Here is a 22,913-nt window from a genome sequence, read left to right as displayed (position 1 = left end):
TCTGCTTTTGCTCCATATACCTCGCTACCTTTGCCTATTAATGAATGAGTAAAAATTCATTCTTGAAAACTCCAACTGATCCCACATATCTAGGACCCTACCGAATTCACCATCAAATGTAACAAATTTCACTGTCACAGCATTTTAAGAATCATAAATTTCACGATTTCACGTATTTAAATTATAAATTTCACGGTATCGCAACAAGCCATGAAAACGATCTATTTAAAACAAAAGAAAGACAAAGGAGGTTTCTGGTTTCAGATGATATTTATTGTCTACTCAAAAACTATTGTAAAAAGCTGACTCTAATCAGGTCACATTCTTTACTCACTGAAATCAGTAGTTGAATGTGTGCATGGAGCAACCTGCAACTGTCTCTCTTCATTCCCTGTCTCTGCGCTATGAACACCTGTCCGTGTTTGGACACAGCTCTCTCCATGTCCACGGTGTTTGTTGGGATTGTCAGACAGTGTCGTGCTGGCCTTGCAAGAGGGGGGGGGATTCTGCATTCCACAGAGTTTCAAAACTGCAGCACAGGTAAAGTACAATCTGCTTCTTTTGCGATGCTTTTCCAAACAGGAAACTTCAACTTGCAGTTCTTGTCAAAGCCAGGGATCACATTAAACGAGTTTAAATCCACCATCTACAGGACATATGCACCATTTTCAGGAATGCTGTAGAACAGGTTTGTCCAGCATACAACTTGTGGGCCAGCATCGGGCCTGCCAAAGGTTTCCATCTGGCCCGTGGATGTAAATTGTACCAGGGGCCGTTCCACATCCTCGCTAGGGCTCCGTGACTGGAGATGGGAAATTTCCCTTTGTCTTCTTCTTGCAGACCGGCCTTTTTTAAAAACATCGCCCTGTCAGTTTCACAGCTGACAGCTGCAAAAGCAGGAACACGCTTCCCAACTTTGACAGATTCGGGGTTTTCCGACTTTTTTTAAAAGCCCGCCCGAAAACCCCGAATCTGTCCAATGTTGGGAAGGGCACTCCTGCTTCAGCAGCTGTCAGCTGTGAAACTGACAGGGCGATGTTTTTAAACAAACTGACCAACCACAAAGCTGCTGTGCTGAATGCTCCCGCTCAGTGCAACTGTCACAGAGAGGGCATGAGGTGAGGAGGTTGTGGTGTAGTGGTATTGTCACTGGACTGCTGACCCAGAGACCTAGGGTATTGCTCTGGGGACATGGGTTCAAATCTCACCATGGCTAATGGTGGAATTTGAAGTCAGTTAATAAAATCTGGAATTAAAAGCCAGTGTAGTGATGGCCATGAAACTATTGTCGATTGTTGTCAAAACCCAGCTGGTTCACTAATGTCCTTTAGGGAAGGAAATCTGCTGTCCTTACCTGGTCTGGCCTACATGTGACTCCAGATCCACAGCAATGTGGTTGACTCTTAAATGCCCTTTGAAATGGCCTCTTGCATCAAACTGCTACAAAATCAATAAGGAATGAAACTGGATGGGCCACCTGGCATTGACCTAGGCACCAGAAATGACAATTGCTGTCCTTCAATGTCACTGGGTCAAAATCCTGGAACCTCCTTCCTAATTGCACTGTGGGTGCACCTACTGCACATGGAGTGCAGCAGTTCAAGAAGGCAGCTCACTGCCACCTTCTCAAGGGTAATTAGGGATGGATGATAAATGCTGGTCTAGCCAGTGATGCCCAAATTCTTTTAGTCGCTGTGCTGCAGTAGCGGTTGTGGCTGTCTTTGATTTGCTCATTCTGGCATTCTCACTTGTCTGCCAATACTTGAGACTGCTTCTCTCAAAACTGCACCGAAGCCCTCCGTCATTTACCAATCAGCAAGGTGACCCTTGTGTCAATCACTAAAACACGCAAAGTTCACAAAATGGCTGATTTCACAAAGGACCCAAGATTTCAGTCTATGAAGCATTTTTCATGGCCGTGAATTTGGTAGGGCCCTACACATATCCATTACCTTTAGGGGGAAAAGTTCCTGATTTCTAGTAGTTTGATAGGGTAGATGCAGCAAAGTTGTGGGGAGATCATAACTAGGGGCCATAAATATAAGATAGTGGCTAATAATTCCAATCGGAATTCAGGAAAACATCTTTTCCCAGAGAGTGGCTAGAATGTGGAATACACTTGCACATAGAGTGGTTGAGGTGAATAGCATAGATGCATTTAAGGGGAAGATAGATAAGTACTTGAGGGAGAGATGAATAGAAGGTTATGTGGATGGGGTGAGATGAAGAAGGCTTGCATAAAGCATAAATGCCAGCATAGACCAGTTGGGCCAAATGGCCTGTTTCTGCACTGTTAATTCAATGTAATTCTATGCAAAGCCCTTTACTTAAAGACGTGGTTCCAGATTCCTTAAAGAACGTGTGGGATTTTCCTTCCATTCATTTCATGGGAAGGGAGAACAGGTGGATTACCGCCCACGTGTTGCCTTCTCGCAAGATCTTCCTGTCGTGTTCCATCCAGATGTTGCCTAGCCACCCGGGAAGGTGAAGTTAGAAATCTACCATGTGTCTCCTGGGCTTCTGCCAAGGGAAACTCCACCTGCAGAGAGACACTTAAAGGGACCCAAGCTTTGATGTTCTTTGTTGCAATGTTTAGTGAGCTTTTTAGTAATGTGTTAGTTTTTAATTGACATTTTTTTTCAATAGTCGTGGCAGCTTTATCAATGTGCATTTCTGGAATAATATTTGTGAGAGAACAATTTTTATTCACTCATTTCAGTAAGTTTGTTTTAAAATATCTGAATATTAATAAGAAAGAAAGAAAGTCTTGCATTTCTATTGCTCCTTTGTGATCGCAAAGCATGTTACAGTCACTGTTGTAATGTAGGAAATACAGCAGCTAATTCATGCACAGCAAGCTCCCACAGCAACAACAGAAATGACCAGATAATCTGATTTTTAGCAGAATAATCATTGGCCCCAGCACGCCAGGGAGAACTCCCCTGCTGTTCTTTGAAATACTGATGTTGGATATTTTACATCCACCTGAGAGAGCATCCAGGACCTCGGGTTAACATCTTATCCAAAAGACAGCACCTCCAACAATGCAGCACTCCCTCGGTACTGCATTAAAGTTCTTAAGCTGTGAGGAGGACAGAAAGAGACTACAAAGGGATATTCACAGGTTAAGTGTGTGGGCAAGGATGTAGCAGTGGAATATAATGTGAAGTGTGATGTTATCCACTTCGGAAGGAAAAATAGAAAAGCAGAATATGTCTTAAATAGTGAGAGACTTGGTTTTCAGAGAGGCAGGGGTGTCCTTGTACACGAATCACAGAAAGTTAGCATGCAGCTACAGAAAGCAATTTGCAAAACAAATGATGTGTTAGCCTTTATTACAAAGGGATTGGAGTATAAGAGTAAGGAAGTCTTATTCCAATTGTATAAGGTCTTGGGGAGACCGCACCTGGAGTATTGTCTGCTTACCTAGGGAAAGACATACTCACCCTAAAAGGAGTGCAACACAGGTCCACTAGACAGATTCTTGAGCTGAGGGGATGAGGTAAGAAGAATGAGAGGTGATCTCATTGAAACATATAAAATTCTTACGGGGCTTGACAGGGTAGATGCTGAGAAAATGTTTCCCCTTGCTGGGGAATCAAGAATACAGGGCCACAGTCTCAGAATAAGGGGTCAGCCTTTTAGGACTGAGATGAGGAGAAATTTCTTCAGTCAAAGGGTTGTGAATCTTTGTAATTCTCCACCCCAGAGAGCTGTGGAAGCTCATTCATTGAGTATATTCAAGTCAAAGATAAACAGACCTTACTAAGGGATATGGGTTTTAAAAAAAATTCTTTCATGGGATGTGGGTTTTGCTGACAATACCAGCATTTGTTGCCCATCCCTAATTGTCCTTGACAACTGAATGGCTTACTCAGCCATTTCAGAGAGCAGTTAAGAGTCAACCACATTGCTGTGGGTCTGGAGTTACATGTAGGCCAGACGCTTTCCTTCTTTAAGAGAGGATTAGTGAACCAGATGGCTTGTTATAACAATCAAAGGTAGTTTCATGGCACCATTACTGAGACTAGTTTTCAATTCCTGATTTTTATTAATTGAATTTAAATTCCACCAGCTGCCATGGCAGGATTTGAACCTAAATCCCCAGGGCATTAGCCTGGGCCTGTAAATTATTAGCTCAATGACATTACCACTATGCCACCAACTCCTCTAATCGGATAGGGTGGGAAAGTAGGTTTAAGGTAGAAGATCAGTCATCTGGAATGTCAGAATTGAATTTGTGAAGTGGAGTGTGAACCTAGAATATTCTAATTCAAAGGTAAGAGGACTGTCAAGAATGGTAGGTGATTGGGATGAGACCTACGGTGGAATTTGATTTGAATCTCTTCATAGAACCACAGATGTTTATAGAACAGAAGAGGCTTTTCAGCCCATCTAGTCCGTACTTGCTTCATTGCCGGAGAAATCCAAAACTAAGTCCATTGTACTGCCATCCCCCCACAGTCCTCTGCTTCTAATATTTATCCAACTTTCCTTTAAAGAATGCAGTTGTCTTTGCCTCAACCATTTCCCAAAACATTCCATGCTGCAACAGCCCACTGTGCAAAGATATTTCTACTAATCTCTCTCCTTACTCTTAGCACAATTTTAAATAGAATCACAGAATCGTAGAATTTTCACAGCACAGAAGGAGGCCATTCAGCCCATCATGTCCATGCCAGCTCTTTGTAAGAGCTACACAGCTAGTCCCACTGCCCCGCGCTTTCCCTGTAGCCCTGCAAATTTTTTCTCTTCAGATAATTGTCCATTTCTCTTTTGAAAACCACGATTGAATCTGCCTCCACCACACTCTCAGGCTGTGAATTCCAGATCCTAACCACTCACTGCGTAAAAAAGCTTTTCCTCATGATACCTCAGCTTTTTTTTGGTCAACCACCTTAAATCAAGGCGAGGAAACAGTCATTCAACACGTTCATTCTATCTGTCGACGACTGACTTGCAGTTTTACTAACATGTCCATGTGACCCTAAAGTCTTTTAGGTAAATGGGACTAGACTAGGCCATTCAGCCCCTCAAATCTGTTTCTCCATTCAATGAGATCATATGCTGATCGATATCCTATTTCCATCCACGCACCCCCCACCCCCACCCCACGCCCTCCCCCCAACCCCTCATCCCCAACCCCCAATTTGGCTCCACATCCCTTAGCTAGGAAGAATTTATCAGTCACAGATTTAGAATTATTAATTGAGATGACATCTACAGCTTTTTGTGGGAAAGAGTTGCACAGTTCTAACCTACATTAAACCAGTCCCACACTACATGCTTGACTCTGGGTGAATGACCTCTGAACTGGCTTAGAAAGCGATACATTTGCATGAACAATTGCTAGGGCAACAGCGAAGGACAATAAATGCCCAAGAACAAATAGAAAAAAAATATATACTTTGGTGTTCATTATTTATTTATTCTTTCGTAGCATAACTGAAAGGAATCTTAAAAATAGAAATTGGTCACTGAATAAGATATTGCCTACACGCAGGCTAGTGAGCTGTAAGACGCACACTTGATGTGCTACAGTGCCACCATTGGTAGGAGGGTATAATTACAGTGTGACAAGTTTACATAGGCACTTCCATTGAAGACGCGGACGTATAATGGAATTGTGCAGAAATATAGGAATTTTTTGCAATATTAGTTTGTTTCAGCATCCATTGGCCCTGTTCTTGCAAATGCCCAATTTTCCATAAGAGTAAGCTTCTGATTTTGGCTGTTAGAACAAAACAAAATAAGACTCTTTTCACAAGAATGAAGAATTTATCATATATTGAGTTAACCAGGGACCTGGTTAAACCTGGGAATATTCAGCTCAGAATTCATTCTGCTTCCCATATTCAGTTTTCAGGAGTCTGACACCAGATTTGAACTGTCAAAGTGGAGCATTGTAAAATAGAATTTAATAAATTTGTGATTTGTGGTCTGTCACCAGGAAAAAAATGAGCATAAATATTCCTGGATTATTGTAAAAACCCAACTGTTTCCCAGATGTCCTTCAGGCCACTCCTACACATCACTCCAATCCCACAACACATAGTTGACTCCTAATGCACTCAGGGCAACTAGGGAAGGGCAATAAATATTGGTTTTCCAGTGTTGCCCACATCCCAAGAGCAAATTAATAAAATGCACCACAGTATTGACGTTTGACCCTTGTGGGTTTATTTGTCATTGTTCATTAATTCTAGTGGCAAAGTAGAGTTGAGTGTAAAACTGTACAATGTAAGGAACATGGTGAAGTGAGGGAGGGATGGAGAATTAGAGGAAAAATTATAACATCTTTCACATAGTTAAAGGTTACGAGGAATTTTACAGAGGGGAAATGGATATCGGGCAGTGCTCTGAGAGTTTGGAGCAGTGATTGGGACAAGGTCAAAGAAAAGGAGGTTTTAAAGGCAGGTGGGAAATGTGGCAAGGGTCTTGGAAGAGTGGGGCCAAGAGATCTGCTATTGTGGGTGGAACCAAGGACGTGGGAGTGGGGGTATACACAGGCGGCTGAAATCAGAAGATTGAAGAGCGTAGACTGTGCTTAACTCACTTTCAGGCAGAAAAGGTTCTTATCGAATAAAATTCTGATCATTGTGCGTGGGCCGTACACTTTGTGGCCCCTGTGTGTGGTACAGACCCCATTGCATAAAGCAAGAGTGTTAGTCCTAACTCGATTTTCCTGCTATAAGCAGTGGACAGTAAAATCACAAAGCGTTAAATAAAGACAGTGGGGGTTTGATTGGAATTGGGCAGGGGGCGCGAACCAAACAGCTTCATAATGGTGAACTGTTACACCAATATACCGAAATATGGGGCAGGGCGTGTAAGGTGTGACAAATGCTCCACTTCCTGCTTGGCATCCCTTGCCCATGTCCAATTTCAACGTGCTCCCCTCCCACCCCCACCTGCACATTCCCTCCGCTCAAGTGTCAGGAGCCACTTTAGCTTCTAGCTCTATCTAGCTCATGTAGGAGTAATTAATATTCCGAAGAGGAAGGGATGCAGCTCTTTGCCAGAAAGATGGAGATGAAGCCAATGTATCTTACAGCTTGAGTGATGTAATCCCGACATTCAGTCTTTTTCTCACTACACTCCCTGATACAATCAGCAACACTGCAGTCCTGAGGCACTGAGCTCCTCAGGTGAATGCTCGGCAGTACAAACTTAAAAGCGTTTAATACAAGGCTTCTCAACTGGGGGAGTGGGGAGAGGGGGGCACTGCCGCATAGGAGTCTGTGAGAATGTGTCAAGGAGTCCGCCAAAAACAATAAAGACTGATGTGATAATAAACCAATCAGAACTGGAGTCAGGACAAGCAGCGACTGAGATGTCTTGTCAATCAAGGGATACCAGACAATGAGAGTGAATCAGAGCTGGTGTCTCTCTGTGTTTGCACAGGCTTTGATTGAAGTGTGAAGAGAGAGTGAGAAAAAAAAATTAAACTGGTCCTTGAGCAAGGCAGCAGTGGCAGTTAGTGTTTGGAGGCAATGCATGCAGGGAGACACTGGAGGGAAGGAGTGGGGTAGGGTACTTAACAAATCTTGTCCTTGTTTGTAAAATGTTTTATTTTTGTATGCTATTTGTAAAGTTGCAGCTGGTGAGAGCTGGGCCTGCAGTGGATGGTTACAGCCAAGAAGAAGACAAAGGACTTGCATTTATTTGTCACCTTTCATGACCACTGGATATCTCAAACTGCTTTACAAGCAATGAAGTGTACTCACTGTTGGAATGCAGGAAACATGACAGCCAATTTGCACACAGCAAGCTCCCACAAACAGCAATGTGATAATGACCAGATAATCTGTTTTTGTAATGCTGATTGAGGGATAAATATTGGCCAGGACACAAGGGAGAACGCCCCTGCTCTTCTTCAAAATAGTGCCATGGGATCTTTTATCAGCAGACAGAGCTTCAGTTTAAGATCTCATCTAAGAGACAGCATAGCTCTCCCTCACCACTGCACTGGAATACCAGCCTTGATTTTTGTGCTCAAGTCCTGAAATGGGCCTTGAACTTATAACATTCTGACTTAGTGGCACAAGTGATACCCACTGAGTCACAGCTACACCAATGACAACATATGAGAGCCTAACTTTTGGAAGCATTTATATGTCTTTGGAGTCAGTGTGAATGGTAAAACACTGGTCAAGACCCGGCTTGTTACAATTGCTGTGCAACTAAATTGTATCAAACAAAATCATTCATGCAAATATTGTCAATGTACATTTTGATTTTGTAATTCCATGAGTGAATTTATCAGAGTGTGAAAGTTGCAATTGAGTTACTGTCTGCGGTGCCATTGGGAATTAAAATTCTGCCCAGTGTGTATACCGAGTATGTATTTACTTGCTTTAGGCACAAAGAGCTTGCAAATAGGAAGGATAGTTATGTGAGCAGTCTCTGGCCATTTGGAATGTGGAGAAAAGAGAGAATCTCAACTCAAGAATGGGAAAGACTGGAGGATAGCAGCCAAGATGAAAGTAAAACAAAATGAATAATAAATATACACAGTTAATAAAGAAAACATATTTGTACTTTGCTGCAGGGGGCCCCTAGAATTTTTCAAACAAGGGCGAGACCTCAGAAGTAAAAAGGTTGAGAACCCTGACACTTCAATTTGCCTGAAATCAGTCGAGCTTTTAAAATGGTGAATGGAGATGATTAAGCAATGAAATTAATTGCACTTTAATGAGGTACAAAAAGCTTATTGAATTGCCTGATAAAGCCGGCACGCTCAATACATTGAAAGCAACGCCTTTGTCCTTTACTGCAACGGCGATGGAAGATGATTACAGTTAATTGCCTAGTATAGATGGTTACTTGTTATAAATGTGGTGGAGACTTCGCCATCTTTTTAAATGAAAATGCAGGACAGAAAAATCCTCAAAATAAATCAACCCCAGAAAATGGAAATGAAAAGCACCTAGTAAAGGAAAAGAGGGGTTACCCTTTTGGGGCTTGTCGCACCTTTGTCAGAACTGGGAACTGGGAGGTGAGCAAGTCCCTTAATAGGACTGAATAAAGTTTGGGAGGAGGTGATGGAGTGGGCAGAGCAAACAGACACAAGTCAAGAGTCTGTGCTTTTAGTGCCCACTCACTACCTCCTGGCATGACTGTATGTCACCCAGTCCTCATCATCTCTTTCCAGCCTTTCAGAGCAAAAATCAAAACCTGCTCACTGGCCATTTAACCCAATAGCTGCCTCTCTGCAACAGGAATCAACTGTCCTGCTCTAGATTACTGAGCAGATAGTACACAACAGCCAAAAATACAACTGAAATTTAAACAGTGGTGGCCCTGGATGATCCTCCCTGTGAATTCTGATGGGAAACCCTCCCTGTGGTCTGGAGGGAAGTGTGGTTAGAAGTTACTGAAGGATATCTAGAAATGTAGGTGATTGGAAATACACAGCAGATCTGTCAACATCTGGAAACATTAAGGGCGATCTTCTCTTTAGCTGAACAGTGTCCTGATCCCACCTGTCTTCACCATCCCTTTTTATTTAAAGGTGTGATTGGACCTGCTGTGTATTATTAGCATTTGCAGATTTTTATGTGTCCTTTTTGTTTCAACACAACTAATTAGGAACATACTCGGGATGTGGGTGTCACTGGCTAGACCAGCATTCATTGCCCATCTCTAATTGCCTTTGAGAAGGTGGGGGTGAGCCACCTTCTTGAACTGCTGCAGCCCATTTTAAGGGCAATTAGGAATGGGCAATAAATGGTGGCCTCGCCAGTGACGCCCACATCCCATGAACAAATAAAAGAAAAGGTGGTGGAGGTATACCCACAGTACTGCTAGGAAGGGAGTTCCAGGATTTTGACCCAGCAACAGTGAAGGAACAGCAATATAGTTCCAAGTCAGGATGGTGTGTGACTTGGAGGGGAACTTGCAGGTGGTGATGTTCCCATGCATCTGCTGCACTTTTCCTTCGAGGTGGTAGAGGTCGCAGGTTTGGAAGGTGCTGTCTAAGGAGCCTTGGTGCGTTGCTGCAGTGCATCTTGTAGATGGTACACACTGCTGCCACTATGTGTCTGTGGTGGAGGGAGTGAATATTGAAGGCGGTGGATGGGGTGTCAATCAAGCGGGCTGCTTTGTCCTGGATGGTGTCGAGCTTATTGAGTGTTGTTGGAGCTGCACCCATCCAGGCAAGTGGAGAGTATTCCATCACACTCCTGACTTGTGCCTTGTAGATGGTGGACTGGCTTTGGGTAAATTAAAATAAAAAATAGTTGTTGATTGTATGGGTGGGTGGATTATATTGGATGAGTCACAAGCACGATAACCATTGTTCAGCAATTTAGATCACTTTATAATAGCGCGTGTGAAAATAAAAAGATGGAAGTTATTGGAAAGCAGGTCGATTTTCAAGTTTCTTTTTTGTGATGAGTTTGTAGATTGTCTGATAGCCGTCATCCCAGGCATAGAGTTGATGATCCCTGGGATTGTAGTGGATCATAGAATGCTTGCCGTAGCGCTTGGGGAAGTACAGGACTGGCAAATCAGCGCTGGTAACCACATCGGTGACATCGTAGAGGCACTGGACATGGGACCGACCGCCATGATGAGTGTTGTAGATGACATAAAGGGTGCCACATATCATGAATGCTGCCTCGGCCCCCTTGCTGGAACAGGAGGTGTCCCAGGAGTGCTCCACTGCCAGGTTGCGGTGATCAATCTTGGTGACCATGATGGTGCCAGCACCATTGTCCGGCTCAGCGTGGATGGCCCAAAGGCCCTGCTCGTCCACGGCCAGGTCAATGAAGGTGTAGGGTGAGAGTTGGTACGCTGGCACTAGGCCTGCCCCCTGCAGGAGCATGCGGTCTTTGACCGTCCCGTTTCGGATGTCGTACTTGATGATCTGGTTGAGGGTGCCGTTGCGGTGGAAGTACAGGAAGCCATTGTACGCCACGTGACCCGTTCCCTGCCAGGCGAAAGGAAGGACCACTCTCTTGGCCACCTGTCTGCCCACGGTCTCCATGAAGGCCTTAATGCCCCCGAACTCGGTGAGAACATTGCCGCTGGTCCCACTCAAGAAATAAATCTTCTGAAAATCTCGGGCCGGGTCCTTTATCCAAGAACCCTGGGTCTCACCCGCTTTCTTAACAATCTTCAGAGACTTAATGCCAGTGAGCAAGAGGTCGCAATCTGCAGGAGTGGAGTGGGGGCAGGAGACAAAAAAGAAAATAGAAATATCTCTTTAACAACAACAAGATTAAAAGTCTGAAGAGCTGTAATTAATTTGCGGAGATCACTGATGCAAACTGTGTTTTTAATGAGACCATAGAGGATCAGAGGAAGAGGAGGAGTTCATTTAGCCCCTCGAGCCTCTTCCACCACTCAATGAGATCATGGTTAATATGTGACCAATCTCCGTACATCTTCCTTTTTCCCATACCCCTTAATCCCATATCTAGGGCGGCGCAGTGGTTAGCACCGCAGCCTCACAGCTCCAGCGACCCGGGTTCAATTCCGGGTACTGCCTGTGTGGAGTTTGCAAGTTCTCCCTGTGTCTGCGTGGGTTTCCTCCGGGTGCTCCGGTTTCCTCCCACATGCCAAAGACTTGCAGGTTGATAGGTAAATTGGCCATTATAAATTGCCCCTAGTATAGGTATGTGGTAGGGAAATATAGGGACAGGTGGGGATGTGGTAGGAACATGGAATTAGTGTAGGATTAGTATAAATGGGTGGTTGATGGCCGGCACAGACTCGGTGGGCCGAAGGGCCCGTTTCAGTGCTGTATCTCTAAAACTAAAAACTAAAAACTTAATAAATTTGGTTAATAAAAGTCTATCAATCTAGGATTTAAGGTGGTAGAGGTAATGGATGGGGTGAAAATTGATAGGAAGGATGTACTGGAAAGGCTGGCTATGCTTACAGTGGATAAGTTACCCAATGGCTTACATCCTGAAGTGGGGGTGGAGATAGTGGAAGGGTTTGCCGCAATCTTCCAATTTTCCCTAGATATGGGGGAGGTACCAGAGGACTGGAGAGTGAAAAATGTGACACGCTTATTCAAGAAAGGGTGTAAGGACAGTTCAAGTAACTACAGGCTGGTCAGTTGTGGTACCCATGTGTGGTGGGTAGGATTTTAGAAACAATAATCAGGGAAGAAGTCAACAGGCACTTGGAGAGGTTTGAGTTAATTATGGATAGCCAGCACGGATTTGTAAATCCAGATTGTGTTTGACTAATCTAATTGAATTTTTTGATGAAGTGACAGGGAAGGTTGAAAAAGGGAATGTAACGATGTTGTCTATGTGAATTAAAATAAGAAGTTTGACAAAGGGCCACATAAGAGGCTGGTTAAGAAAATTATGTCTCATGGAATAGGAGGGTCAGTGTCAGCTTGGATAAAAAATTGGCTTAAAGACAGAAAACAGCGAGTTATGGTAAATGGTTGATTTTCAGACCGGAGGTTGGTGTTCCCCGAGTATCAGTGCAAGGATCAGTGCTTTTTTGATGTATATAAATGACTTGGATATTGGAATACAGAGTAAAATTTCAAAATTTGCCGATGATACCAAGCTTGGAGGCATGAGGATGATTCCAACTGACTGCAATCGGACATAGTTAGGCGAGCAGAATGTGGCAGATGGAATTGAATATAGAGAATTGTGAGGTGATGCTCTTAGGCAGAGGGGATAGGGAGAGGCAGTATATACTTAATGGCACAGTTATAAAGAGTGTGCAGGGACAGAAGGACCTGGGGGTTCATTTGCATCAATCTTTGAAGGTGGCAGGAGAGCTATGAACAAAGCATGTGGGATCTTAGGCTTCATAATTAGAGTTATTGAGTACATAAGCAGGGAAGTTTTACTGACCCTTCATAAAGCTCTGGTTAGGCCATAACTAGAGTAATGCATCCAGTTCTGGTCGCCACACTAAAGGAAGGATGTGAAGGTCCTTGAAAGAGTGCAGAGGAGATTTACTAGAACAGTCCAGGGTTGGGGGATTTTAGTTACAAGGTTATGTGCGAATGAGGGTAGGAATAGGAGGATTAGGCAAATGAATGCGTGGCTGAAGAGCTGGTGTAGGCGGGAGGGCTTCAGCTACTTGGATCATTGGGATCTCTTCTGGTGCAGAGGTGACCTGTACAAGAAGGATGGGTTGCATCTGAACTGGAAGGGGACCAATATCCTTGCGGGGAGGTTTGCTAGTACTACTCGGGAGGGTTTAAACTAGTCTTGCAGGGGGGTGGGATCCAAAGTAGTAATCTTCAGATCGGTACATGGGATTGTGATATAGCTATTATGGAAACGTGGTTGAGGGATGGGCAGGACTGGCAGCTCAATGTTACAGGGTACCAATCCTTCCGGCGTGACAGAGGTGGAGGTAAGAGAGGAGGGGGAGTTGCACTATTGATTAGGGAGGACATCACGGCAGTACTTAGAGAGGATATCCCGGGGGGAATGTCCAGCGAGGCCATATAGGTAGAACTTAGAAATAAGAAAGGGGTGATCACTTTGATGGGATTATACTATAGGCCCCCCAATAGTCAGAGGGAAGTGGAGGAACATATATGTAGGGAAATCAAAGATAATGTAGGAATTATAGGGTTGTAATAGTAGGTGATTTTAACTTCCCTAATATTGACTGGGACTGTCTTAATGCTAAGGGATCAGATGGGGAAGAATTTGTTAAGTGTGTCCAGGATAGTTTTCTGAAGCAGTATGTGGATGGCCCTACTAGAGAAGGGACTACAGTCGACCTCCTCTTAGGAAATGAGGATGGGCAGGTGGTTGATGTGTCAGTGGGGGAGCACTTTGGGACCAGTGACCATAACTCTATTACCTTCAAGATAGTTATGGAAAAGGATAAGACTGGTCCTCAGGTTGAAGTCCTAAATTGGGGGAAGGCTAATTTCAATGGCATCAGACAGGAACTCTCAAAGTTGAATGGGAGAGGCTGTTTACAGGTAAAGGGACGTCTGGCTTTTAAAAGTGAGATAGGAAGAGTTCAGGGCCGGCATGTTCCTGTTAGATGGAAGGGCAAGGCTGGCAAGTTTAGGGAACCTTGGTTGACGAGGGATATTGAGGGTCTGGTCAGGACAAAGAAGGAGGCATATGTCAAGTATAGGCAGTTGGGATCAAGCGAGTCCCTCAAGAGTATAGGGGATGTAGGACTACACTTAAGAAGGAAATTAGGAGGGCAAAAAGGGGCCATGAGATTTCCTTGGCAGATAACATAAAGGAGAATCCTAAAAGATTCTATAAGTATATTAAGAGTAAAAGGGTAGCTAGGGAGAGAGTAGGTCCCCTTAAGGATCAGTGTGGCAATCTATGCGTGGAGCCACGGGAAATGGGAGAGGTCTTAAATGAATATTTCTCGTCCTTATTTACCTTGGAGAAGGTCATGGAAGCTAGTGAGTTCAAGGGAGGGAACACCGATATCCTGGAGCATATCAACATTACAAAGGAGGAGGTGTTGGAGGTTTTGAAGCACATTAAGGTGGATAAATCCCCAGGGCCTGACCAGGTGTATCCTAGGATGCTATGGGAAGCAAGGGAGGAGATAGCTGGGGCCCTGGCAGAGATTTTTGTATCATCATTAGCCACGGGTGAGGGACCGGAAGACTGGAAGATAACTAATGTTGTGCCTTTGTTTAAGAAGGGAAGCAGGAACTACAGGCCGGTGAGCCTTACATCAGTGGTGGGAAAATTATTGGAAGGGATTCTGAGAGACAGGATCTATATGCATCTGGAAAGGCATGGTCTGATTAGGGATAGTCAGCATGGCTTTGTGCGTGGGAAATCATGTCTCACGAATTTGATTGAGTTTTTTGAGGAGGTGACCAAGAGGATTGACGAGGGCAGGGTGATGGACGTTGTCTACATGGACTTTAGCAAGGCCTTTGACAAAGTCCCACGTAGTAGGCTGGTCCAGAAGGTTTGAACACATGAAATCCAGGGTGAGCTAGCAAATTGGATACAAAATTGGCTTGGTGATATGAGTCGGAGGGTGGTAGTGGAGGGTTGTTTTTCAGATTGGAGGCTGGTGACCAGTGGTGTGCCGCAGGGATCGGTGCTGGGCCCTCTGTTGTTTGCCATATATATTAATGACTTGGATGTGAATGTAAGGGGCATGATTAGTAAGTTTGCAGATGACACCAAAATTGGTGGTATAGTGGACAGTGAAGAAGGTTGTCTAAAGTTACAACAGGATATAGATCAACTGGGAAAGTGGGCAAGGGAGTGGCAAATGGAATTTAACGCAGACAAGTGTGAAGTGACGCATTTTGGGAAGTTAAACCAGGGCAGGACATATACAGTGAATGGCAGGGCCTGGGGAGTGTTCTTGAGCAGAGAGACCTTGGGGTGCAAGTACATAGTTCCCTGAAAGTGGCAACACAGGTAGACAGGGTGGTGAAGAAGGCATATGGCATGCTTGCCTTCATCGGCCGAGGCATTGAGTCCAATAGTTGGGATGTCATGTTATAGTTGCACATAACGTTGGTTAGGCCGCATTTGGAGTACTGTGTGCAGTTCTGGTTGCCGCGCTACAGGAAAGATGTGATTAAGCTAGAGAGGGTGCAGAAAAGATTCACAAGGATGTTGCCTGGTTTAGAGGGCTTGAGTTATAAAGAGAGATTGGATAGGCTGGGTCTATTTTCCCTGGAGCGAAGGAGGCTGAGAGGGGACATGATAAAGGTATATAAAATTATGAGAGGCATAGATAGGGTAGATAGCCAGAGTCTGTTTCCCATGGTAGGGGTGACTAAAACTAGAGGGCATAGATTTAAGGTGAGAGGGAGGAGGTTTAAAGAGGATCAAAGGGGTAAATTTTTCACACAAAAAATAATGGGTATCTGGAATGAGCTGCCTGAGGAGGTGGTGGAGGCAGGAACAGTAGCGACATTTAAGAGGCATCTGGACATGTACCTGAATGAGCAAGGCATAGAGAGATATGGAATTAATGCAGACAGGTGGGATTAGTGTAGATAGGCATTATGGTCGGCATGGACGCGATGGGCCAAAAGGTTTGTTTCTATGCTGTGCGACTCTATAACTCTAAGATGAGGTTGTTCTCCTTGGAGCAAAGGAGAAAGAAGGGAGATTTGATAGAGGTGTACAAGATTCTTAAAGGTTTGGACAAGGTAGACCAAAGAAAAGCTGTTCCCATTAATGGATGGTACAAGGACTAGGGGACACAGATTTAAGGTTTTGGGCAAGAGATGCAGGGGAATGTGAGGAGATGTGATTACACAGCGAGTGATAATGACCTGGAACTCATTGCCTACCAGCGTGGTAGAAGTAGTAATGTTTAGTTTAGTTTAGAGATACAGCACTGAAACAGGCCCTTCGGCCCACCGAGTCTGTGCCGACCATCAACCACCCATTTATACTAATCCTACACTAATCCCAGATTCCTACTACATCCCCACCTGTCTCTCAATTTCCCTACCACCTACCTATACTAGGGGCAATTTTTTTATAATGGCCAATTAACCTATCAACCTGCAAGTCTTTGGCATGTGGGAGGAAACCGGAGCACCCGGAGGAAACCCACGCAGACACAGGGAGAACTTGCAAACTCCACACAGGCAGTACCCAGAATCGAACCCGGGTCCCTGGAGCTGTGAGGCTGCGGTGCTAACCACTGCGCCACTGTGCCGCCTAATAATGAATGATTTTGAAAGGAAACTGGATGGGCACTTGATGGAAATAGACTTGCAGGGCTACAGGGATAGAGTGGAGGAACGGGACTGACTGGATTGCACTACAGAGAGCCAGAATTGACTTGACGCGCTGAATGGCCTTCTGTGCTGGATTGACTCTATGCCTCCATGACATTTGATTTAGCACCAGCTGCCATTTGCAGAAGAGAGTTCCAAACTTCTACCACCGTTTTTTTGTGTGTAGAAGTGTTTCTTAATTTCACTCCTGAAAGGTCTGGCTCTAATTTTTAGACTATGCCTCCAATTTTCCAACAAGCCGAAATAGTTTCTCTCTATCTACCCGTTCAGTTCCCCTCAATATCTTGAACACTTTGACATGGCATGTTTGACAGCAGTATGTTTTCTTTGCATTAGTTCTCATCCAGTTTAAGAAAATCAGAAATAGAAGCACAAGTAGGCCATACATTGCCTCGAGTCTGCTTTGCCATTCCATAGGTATATGGCTGATCTTCTACCTCAACTCCACTTTCCGGCACTATCCCCATATCCCTTAATTTTCTGAGTGCCCAAAAATCTAGCGATCTCAGTCTTGAATATACTCAGTGACTGAGCATCTGCAGCAACTGGGGAAGAGAATTCCAACGATTCACAACCCTATCAGTGACGTTCCTAGATGGCCTACCTTTATTCTGAGACTGCCCTCCCTAATTCTAGACTCTCCAGCCGGGGAAAACAGCCCCTCAGCATCTACTCTGTCCAGCCCTATAAGAAATTTATACATTTCAATGAAATCACCTCTCATTCTTCTAAACTCCAGGGAATATAGGTTTAGACTGCTCATAGGGCAATCCTTTCATCCCAGGATTCAATCTAGTAAACCTTTATTGCACCCCCCTTAGGCAAGTATATCCTTCCTTTGGTACTGAGGTAAAACGATACACAGTTTAGGGTGGTTAGTAATGACTGAACAATTGTGAATACATCCGCCTCCCAGTGAGAGTAATAGCATTTAGCAAGTTATCTTTTGGGGACAGCAGAAGTTTTTATTGCAGTGAAAGTTTAAAAAAAAACTTTTATTTTTAAGTTTACTGCAAAACTGATGCAAGTGAAATATTTGTCCTTTCGCCAATTTTGTAGTTTAAGTGGAAAAAAAGGAAGGCTTGTATTTATATAGAAAGGAGGAAAAGGGATGTGTTATGACTGGGTGAGGAAGGGGTCTCAGGCTCCCCTTTGACCCCTTTCCTTGTTTACATAGGAACATAGATGCAGGAGTAGGCCATTCAGCCCATCGAGCCTGCCCCGCCATTCAATATAATCATGGCTGATCTTCCACTTCAATGCCTTTTTCCCACACTATCCTCATATCCCCTAATGTTATTGGTATTTAGAAATCTGTCACTCTCTGCTTTAAACATACTCCATGACTGAGCTTCCAGAGCCCTCTGGGCAAGAGAATTCCAAAGATTCAAAACCCTCTGAGTAAAGAAATTTCTCCTCATCTCTGTCCCACATGGCTTCTCCCTTATTTTGAAATTGTGTCCCCAGTTCTAGACTCCCCAACCATAGGTAAACATCTTATCTGCATCTACCCTTTCTATGCCTTTGAGTATTTTGTAGGTTTCTCTCATTCTTCAAAACTCTAGAGAATACAGGACCAGTTTTCCCCGTCTCTCTTCGAGGGACAGTCCCAGGAACAAGTCTGGTGAACCTTTGTTGCACTCCCTCTATGGTTTGGCTGTAACAGGGTTTAACTTTTAAAACACAGTGTTTTTACCTTCACCTCAGTGAATCTCACTCACTGCTCTCTAATTGTAATTGTAAATGAACCGATCAGACAGGCTTTCTTAGGTTTAAATAAGAAAGGTGTAGGTTTATTCACCTTATCGCTCTAACTCAGTTAAAATTATTAAAAAGACGCAATGCAACCATGCTAGCATGCATACGAGATAAACACGCACACAAATAAATACAGAGGAGAAAGAATTAAAGGGAGGAGGGTTTGGAGTAGTAGAAGGAATTCCGTTACTGTTTTCAGTTTTGCTGTAAAGTCTTTGATTGAAGTTAAGTCTTTCTGTTCTCATTGGGGCCCAGTGCACACTTTCAGACTTGTTTCGCTGATACCAGAAGGCTGAAGAAGTCCTCTGTCTTGAGGCTTAAGCTGCTTCTGTGGGTCCCTGGAACTTTGCTGGAGAGAGAGACAGGGAGAGAGTGGTGCTTTGTTCTTGAAGTTCAATTGCAGTCTGCCCAAATCCTTTCTGTGAGGCACAATTCCAACAGGGCCCAGGTTGGCCAGCAGGTTAGTCATGTGACCAGCTTTGTTTGAAACAGCATCGCTTGCGAGGTTTGTTGATTTCAAAAGTTCTCCAGTCACACTCAGTGAGGGGTGGAGCGCTGGCTCTTACACAGACAATGGCTCGCAATGTCTTTTGATCATCACTATTGACAAAACCCATCTGGCAAATTGAATCGGGGAGCACTCCCATTGTCTCTCTATCCAACTGTCTCTCAGAATGCAAATAAATCTAAATAAATAAATAAATGTGCAGCCATATTTTCAGCTGCTCAGCTCTGTGGTCTTTTTAAACAAGTTATGTTCAATGTCCAGTAAAAGTTCAAATAAAAAGTGTTCCATATGACAAAAATAATATGTTTCCATTTGGCAGGTGTGGTTTCCATCACACCTCCACCTCTGGCCCAATGAAATGTGGGATTAGGCGGAGCATTTCATTATAATTTAGAAGAAAGAGAAAGTACAGGAAAACACACATGCAGTTCTCTCATTCATTCAGAAATCTTAAAATTGTTACAGCCTTTGTAGCAGTGCTGCTTTCGACTGCCCCCCTTTCCGTGATCTGAGATAGTTACATGTTGCCCAAGGGGTTGAAGGTTTCTGCACTATCAGCCTGCAATACGTTGGGAATGGGCATCCCAACAAACATGTGATTTTTGGGGAGGTTTGAGGTTTGCACATTTCCATGATTGTCTGGGGTGCCTTTGTTCCTGTTGGGGTCTGCAGGGGGATGGCTAGATTTAACTAGCCCTGGTTTGGAGCTCTGATCATGTGAGGCTTCAGTGGGTGGATCCACTCTGACCTCACATTCAGTGCTCTGGTGAGTCATGCAAATGCTGCTTACTTCAGGGCATTGTTGTTTCCCTTTTCTCCTGACTGTGGATTCTTTGCTAATCTTCCCTTTGTCCTCTGGGACATTTCTGCTTGCAGGTATTTGTCCAGATTCTACTGCACTCCCCTGCGACACTTCGACTAGGTGAGGCATCACCCTTACAGTATCTCTGCCCTCTTGACCTGTCCCTGCAGGTTTCTGCAAATGATGTTAGCAACCCTGGTGGGGTGCTTCTGGTGTCTGTATTTACATAAGAGGATATGGGGTTTAATTCTTCCTGCATTTCAGGGTTGGCTGACCAGACAGTAGGGGTTTTCATTTGGGAATCCTCCCTGACCTCCTTTAAGCTGTCCTCTTTGTCCCCTTTTCCCCTTTCCTCTCTAACCTTTTGCCAGTCCAGTGCCTGTCTGTCCACTTATGTTCTCGGCAGGCGTCCCTTACACTTCACCAGCCCACTGCTGGAGGGTCTTCCAAACGTCGGTACAGGACTTAGGGGTGCAGATTTCACCGTAGGTTGAGGTTTCCCCTCAACCTGGCACATGTGGCAACTCCTGCAGTACTCCACCACGTCTTTGTGGAGTTTTGGCCAGTCAAACCATTGCCTTATGTGGGCTTTGGTTTTTCATATACCAACATGTACAGCCATTGTAATCTCATGGGTCATTCTAATATTTCTCTCCGATACCTCTGTGACACCACTAACTGGTGAACCACTGTCCACACTTTGTCCTCAGGTCTTTGAGGAGAGCTTCACTTCCTCATCAGTACCTCATTCTTTAAATAGTAGCAATCAGGGACTCCCTCTGCTTCAATTTCAGTCTGGGCAGCCTGTGTTAACTCTCTCAGTACTGGGTCAGCTCAGTGAGCCTCAGCTGGGGAAGATCCATTTAATCCATTCCCTTGGTCCTCTAATTTTCCAAAGAAAGTTTCAGACAGACCGACCTCATGGTCATCTGTCTGCAGTGTTAATTCAGTCTCCTCTGGGGGAGCTGGTTTGGTCGTGACCCATGCCCTCTGTTGTAGCTTCACCAGCCTGACACCTCATTTTCAGGTAAGCCTGGTACTGCTCCTGGCATGCCCTCCTGCACTCTTCATTGAACCAGGGTTGGTCTCCTGGCTTGATGGCAATGGTAGAATGGGGGATATGCCGAGCCATGAGGTTACAGATTGTGGTTGAGTACAATTCTGCTGCTGCTGATGGCTCAGAGTGCCTCATGGATGCCAGGTTTTAAGTAGCTAGATCTGTTCAAAATCTATCCCATTTAGCACGGTGGTAGTGCCACACAACACGATGGGCGGTATCCTCAACGTGAAGGCGGGACTTCATCTCCACAAGGACTGTGCAGTGGTCACTCCTACCAATACTGTCATGGACAGATGCATCTGCGGCAGGCAGATTGGTGAAGACGAGGTCAAGTATGTTTTTCCTGCTTGTTGGTGCCCTCACCATCTGCTCCAAACCCAGTCTAGCAGCTATGTTCTTTAGGACTCGGCCAGCTTGGTCAGTAGTGGTGCTTCTGAGCAACTCTTAGTGATGGACATTGAAGTCCCCCACCCAGAGTACATTCTGCACCCTTGCCACTCTCAGTGCTTCCTCCAAGTGGTGTTCAACATAGAGGAGTACATCACTATTGATAAAATCCACTTTGCAAATTGAATCAAGGAGCAGTCCCATTGTTCCTCTATGCAACTGTCTTTCAGAATGCAAATGTGCAGCCATGTTTTCAACCGTTCAGTTCTGTGGTCTTTTTAAACAAGTTAAGTTCAATGTCCAGTAAAAGTTTAAATAGTGTTCCATATGACAAAATTAATTTTGGCCTTTGTGGTTTCCGTCACAGAAGGTTGAGGGACGACCTGATGGATGGCAGTTTTTCGGATTATAAAATGGTTTTGACATGGTTGACGTAGAGAAGATGTTCTCACTTGCTTATATAGAGTGGCTTAATTTTCTGACTACCAAAACTAGGGACCATAAATAGATGATAGTCACTAATAAATCCAATAGAGAATTCAGGATAAAAAGTTTTACCCAGAGAGTGGCAAGAATATGGAACTTGCTACCACAGGGAGTTGTTGAGATGAATGGTATAGATACATGTTAGATAAACACTAGATGCTCGATAAGAAGCACTAAGGGTAGCAAGGGCAGAGAATGTACTCTGGCTTGGGGACTTCAATTGTCCATTACCAAGAGTGGCTTGGTAGCACCACTACTGACTGAGCTGGCTGAGTCCTAAAAGACATATCTACTAGACTGGGTCTGCAGCAGATGGTGAGGGAAGCAACAAGAGGGAAAATCCTGCTTGACCTCATCCCCACCAATCTACCTGTCGCTGATGCATCTGTCCTTGACAGTATTGGCAGGAATGACCACCACACAGTCCTGGTGGAGACGAAGTCCCGACTTCACATTGAGGATACCCCCTCGTGCTAAATGGGATAGATTTCAAACAGATCTCGCAACTTAAAACTGGGCATCCATGAGGCACTGTGGGCCATAAGCAGCAGGAGAATTGTATTCAACCACAATCTGTAACCTCATGGCTTGGCATATCCCCCACTCTACCATTACCATCAGGCCGGGCGACCAACCCTTGTTCAATAAAGAGTGCAGGAGGGCATGCCAGGAGCAGCACCAGGCATACCTCAAAATGAGGTGTCAGGCTGGTGAAGCTACAACCCAGGACTACTTGCATGCCAAACAGCGGAAGCAACATGCAATAGACAGAGCTAAGCGATCCCACAACCAACAGATCAGAACTAAGCTCTGCAGTCCTGTCACATCCAGTCGTAAATGGTGGTGGACAATTAAACAACTAAGGAGGAGGAAAGACTATGGGCCCTGACAACATTCCGGCAATAGCCCTGAAGACTTGTGCTCTAGAACTAGCCGCACCCCTAGCCAATATAGCTACAACACTGGCATCTACCCAACAATGTGAAAGATTGCCCAAGTATGTCCTGTACACAAAAAGCAGGACAAATCCAAAATATAACACTATCAGTCTATTCCTGATCATCAGCAAGTGATGGAAGGGATTGTCTACAGTGCTATCAAGCGACACTTGCTTAGCAATAAACAGCTTACTGACGCTCAGTTTGGGTTCTGCCAGGGCCACTCAGCTCCTGACCTCATTACAGCCTTGGTCCAAATATGGACAAAA

The 22,913-nt window shown here is 44.5% G+C and overlaps 1 protein-coding gene across 1 annotated transcript in view; it reads right to left on the bottom strand.

Moving 5' to 3' along the window:
* Positions 1-5,339: 5,339 nt before the first annotated feature.
* The window catches only part of olfml1 (olfactomedin-like 1), a 40,704-nt gene continuing 23,130 nt past the window's right edge, over positions 5,340-22,913 (bottom strand). The window contains exon 3 of the mRNA XM_068046638.1: positions 5,340-11,157. Within this exon, the coding sequence (XP_067902739.1) occupies positions 10,355-11,157 (803 nt within the window). The 3' untranslated portion in view covers positions 5,340-10,354. The remainder of the gene's footprint in view (positions 11,158-22,913) is intronic.

This window comes from Heterodontus francisci, chromosome 14, assembly GCF_036365525.1.
Source record: "Heterodontus francisci isolate sHetFra1 chromosome 14, sHetFra1.hap1, whole genome shotgun sequence".
NCBI classification, from domain to species: domain Eukaryota; kingdom Metazoa; phylum Chordata; class Chondrichthyes; order Heterodontiformes; family Heterodontidae; genus Heterodontus; species Heterodontus francisci.
This window is presented reverse-complemented; position numbering and strand designations above follow the sequence as displayed.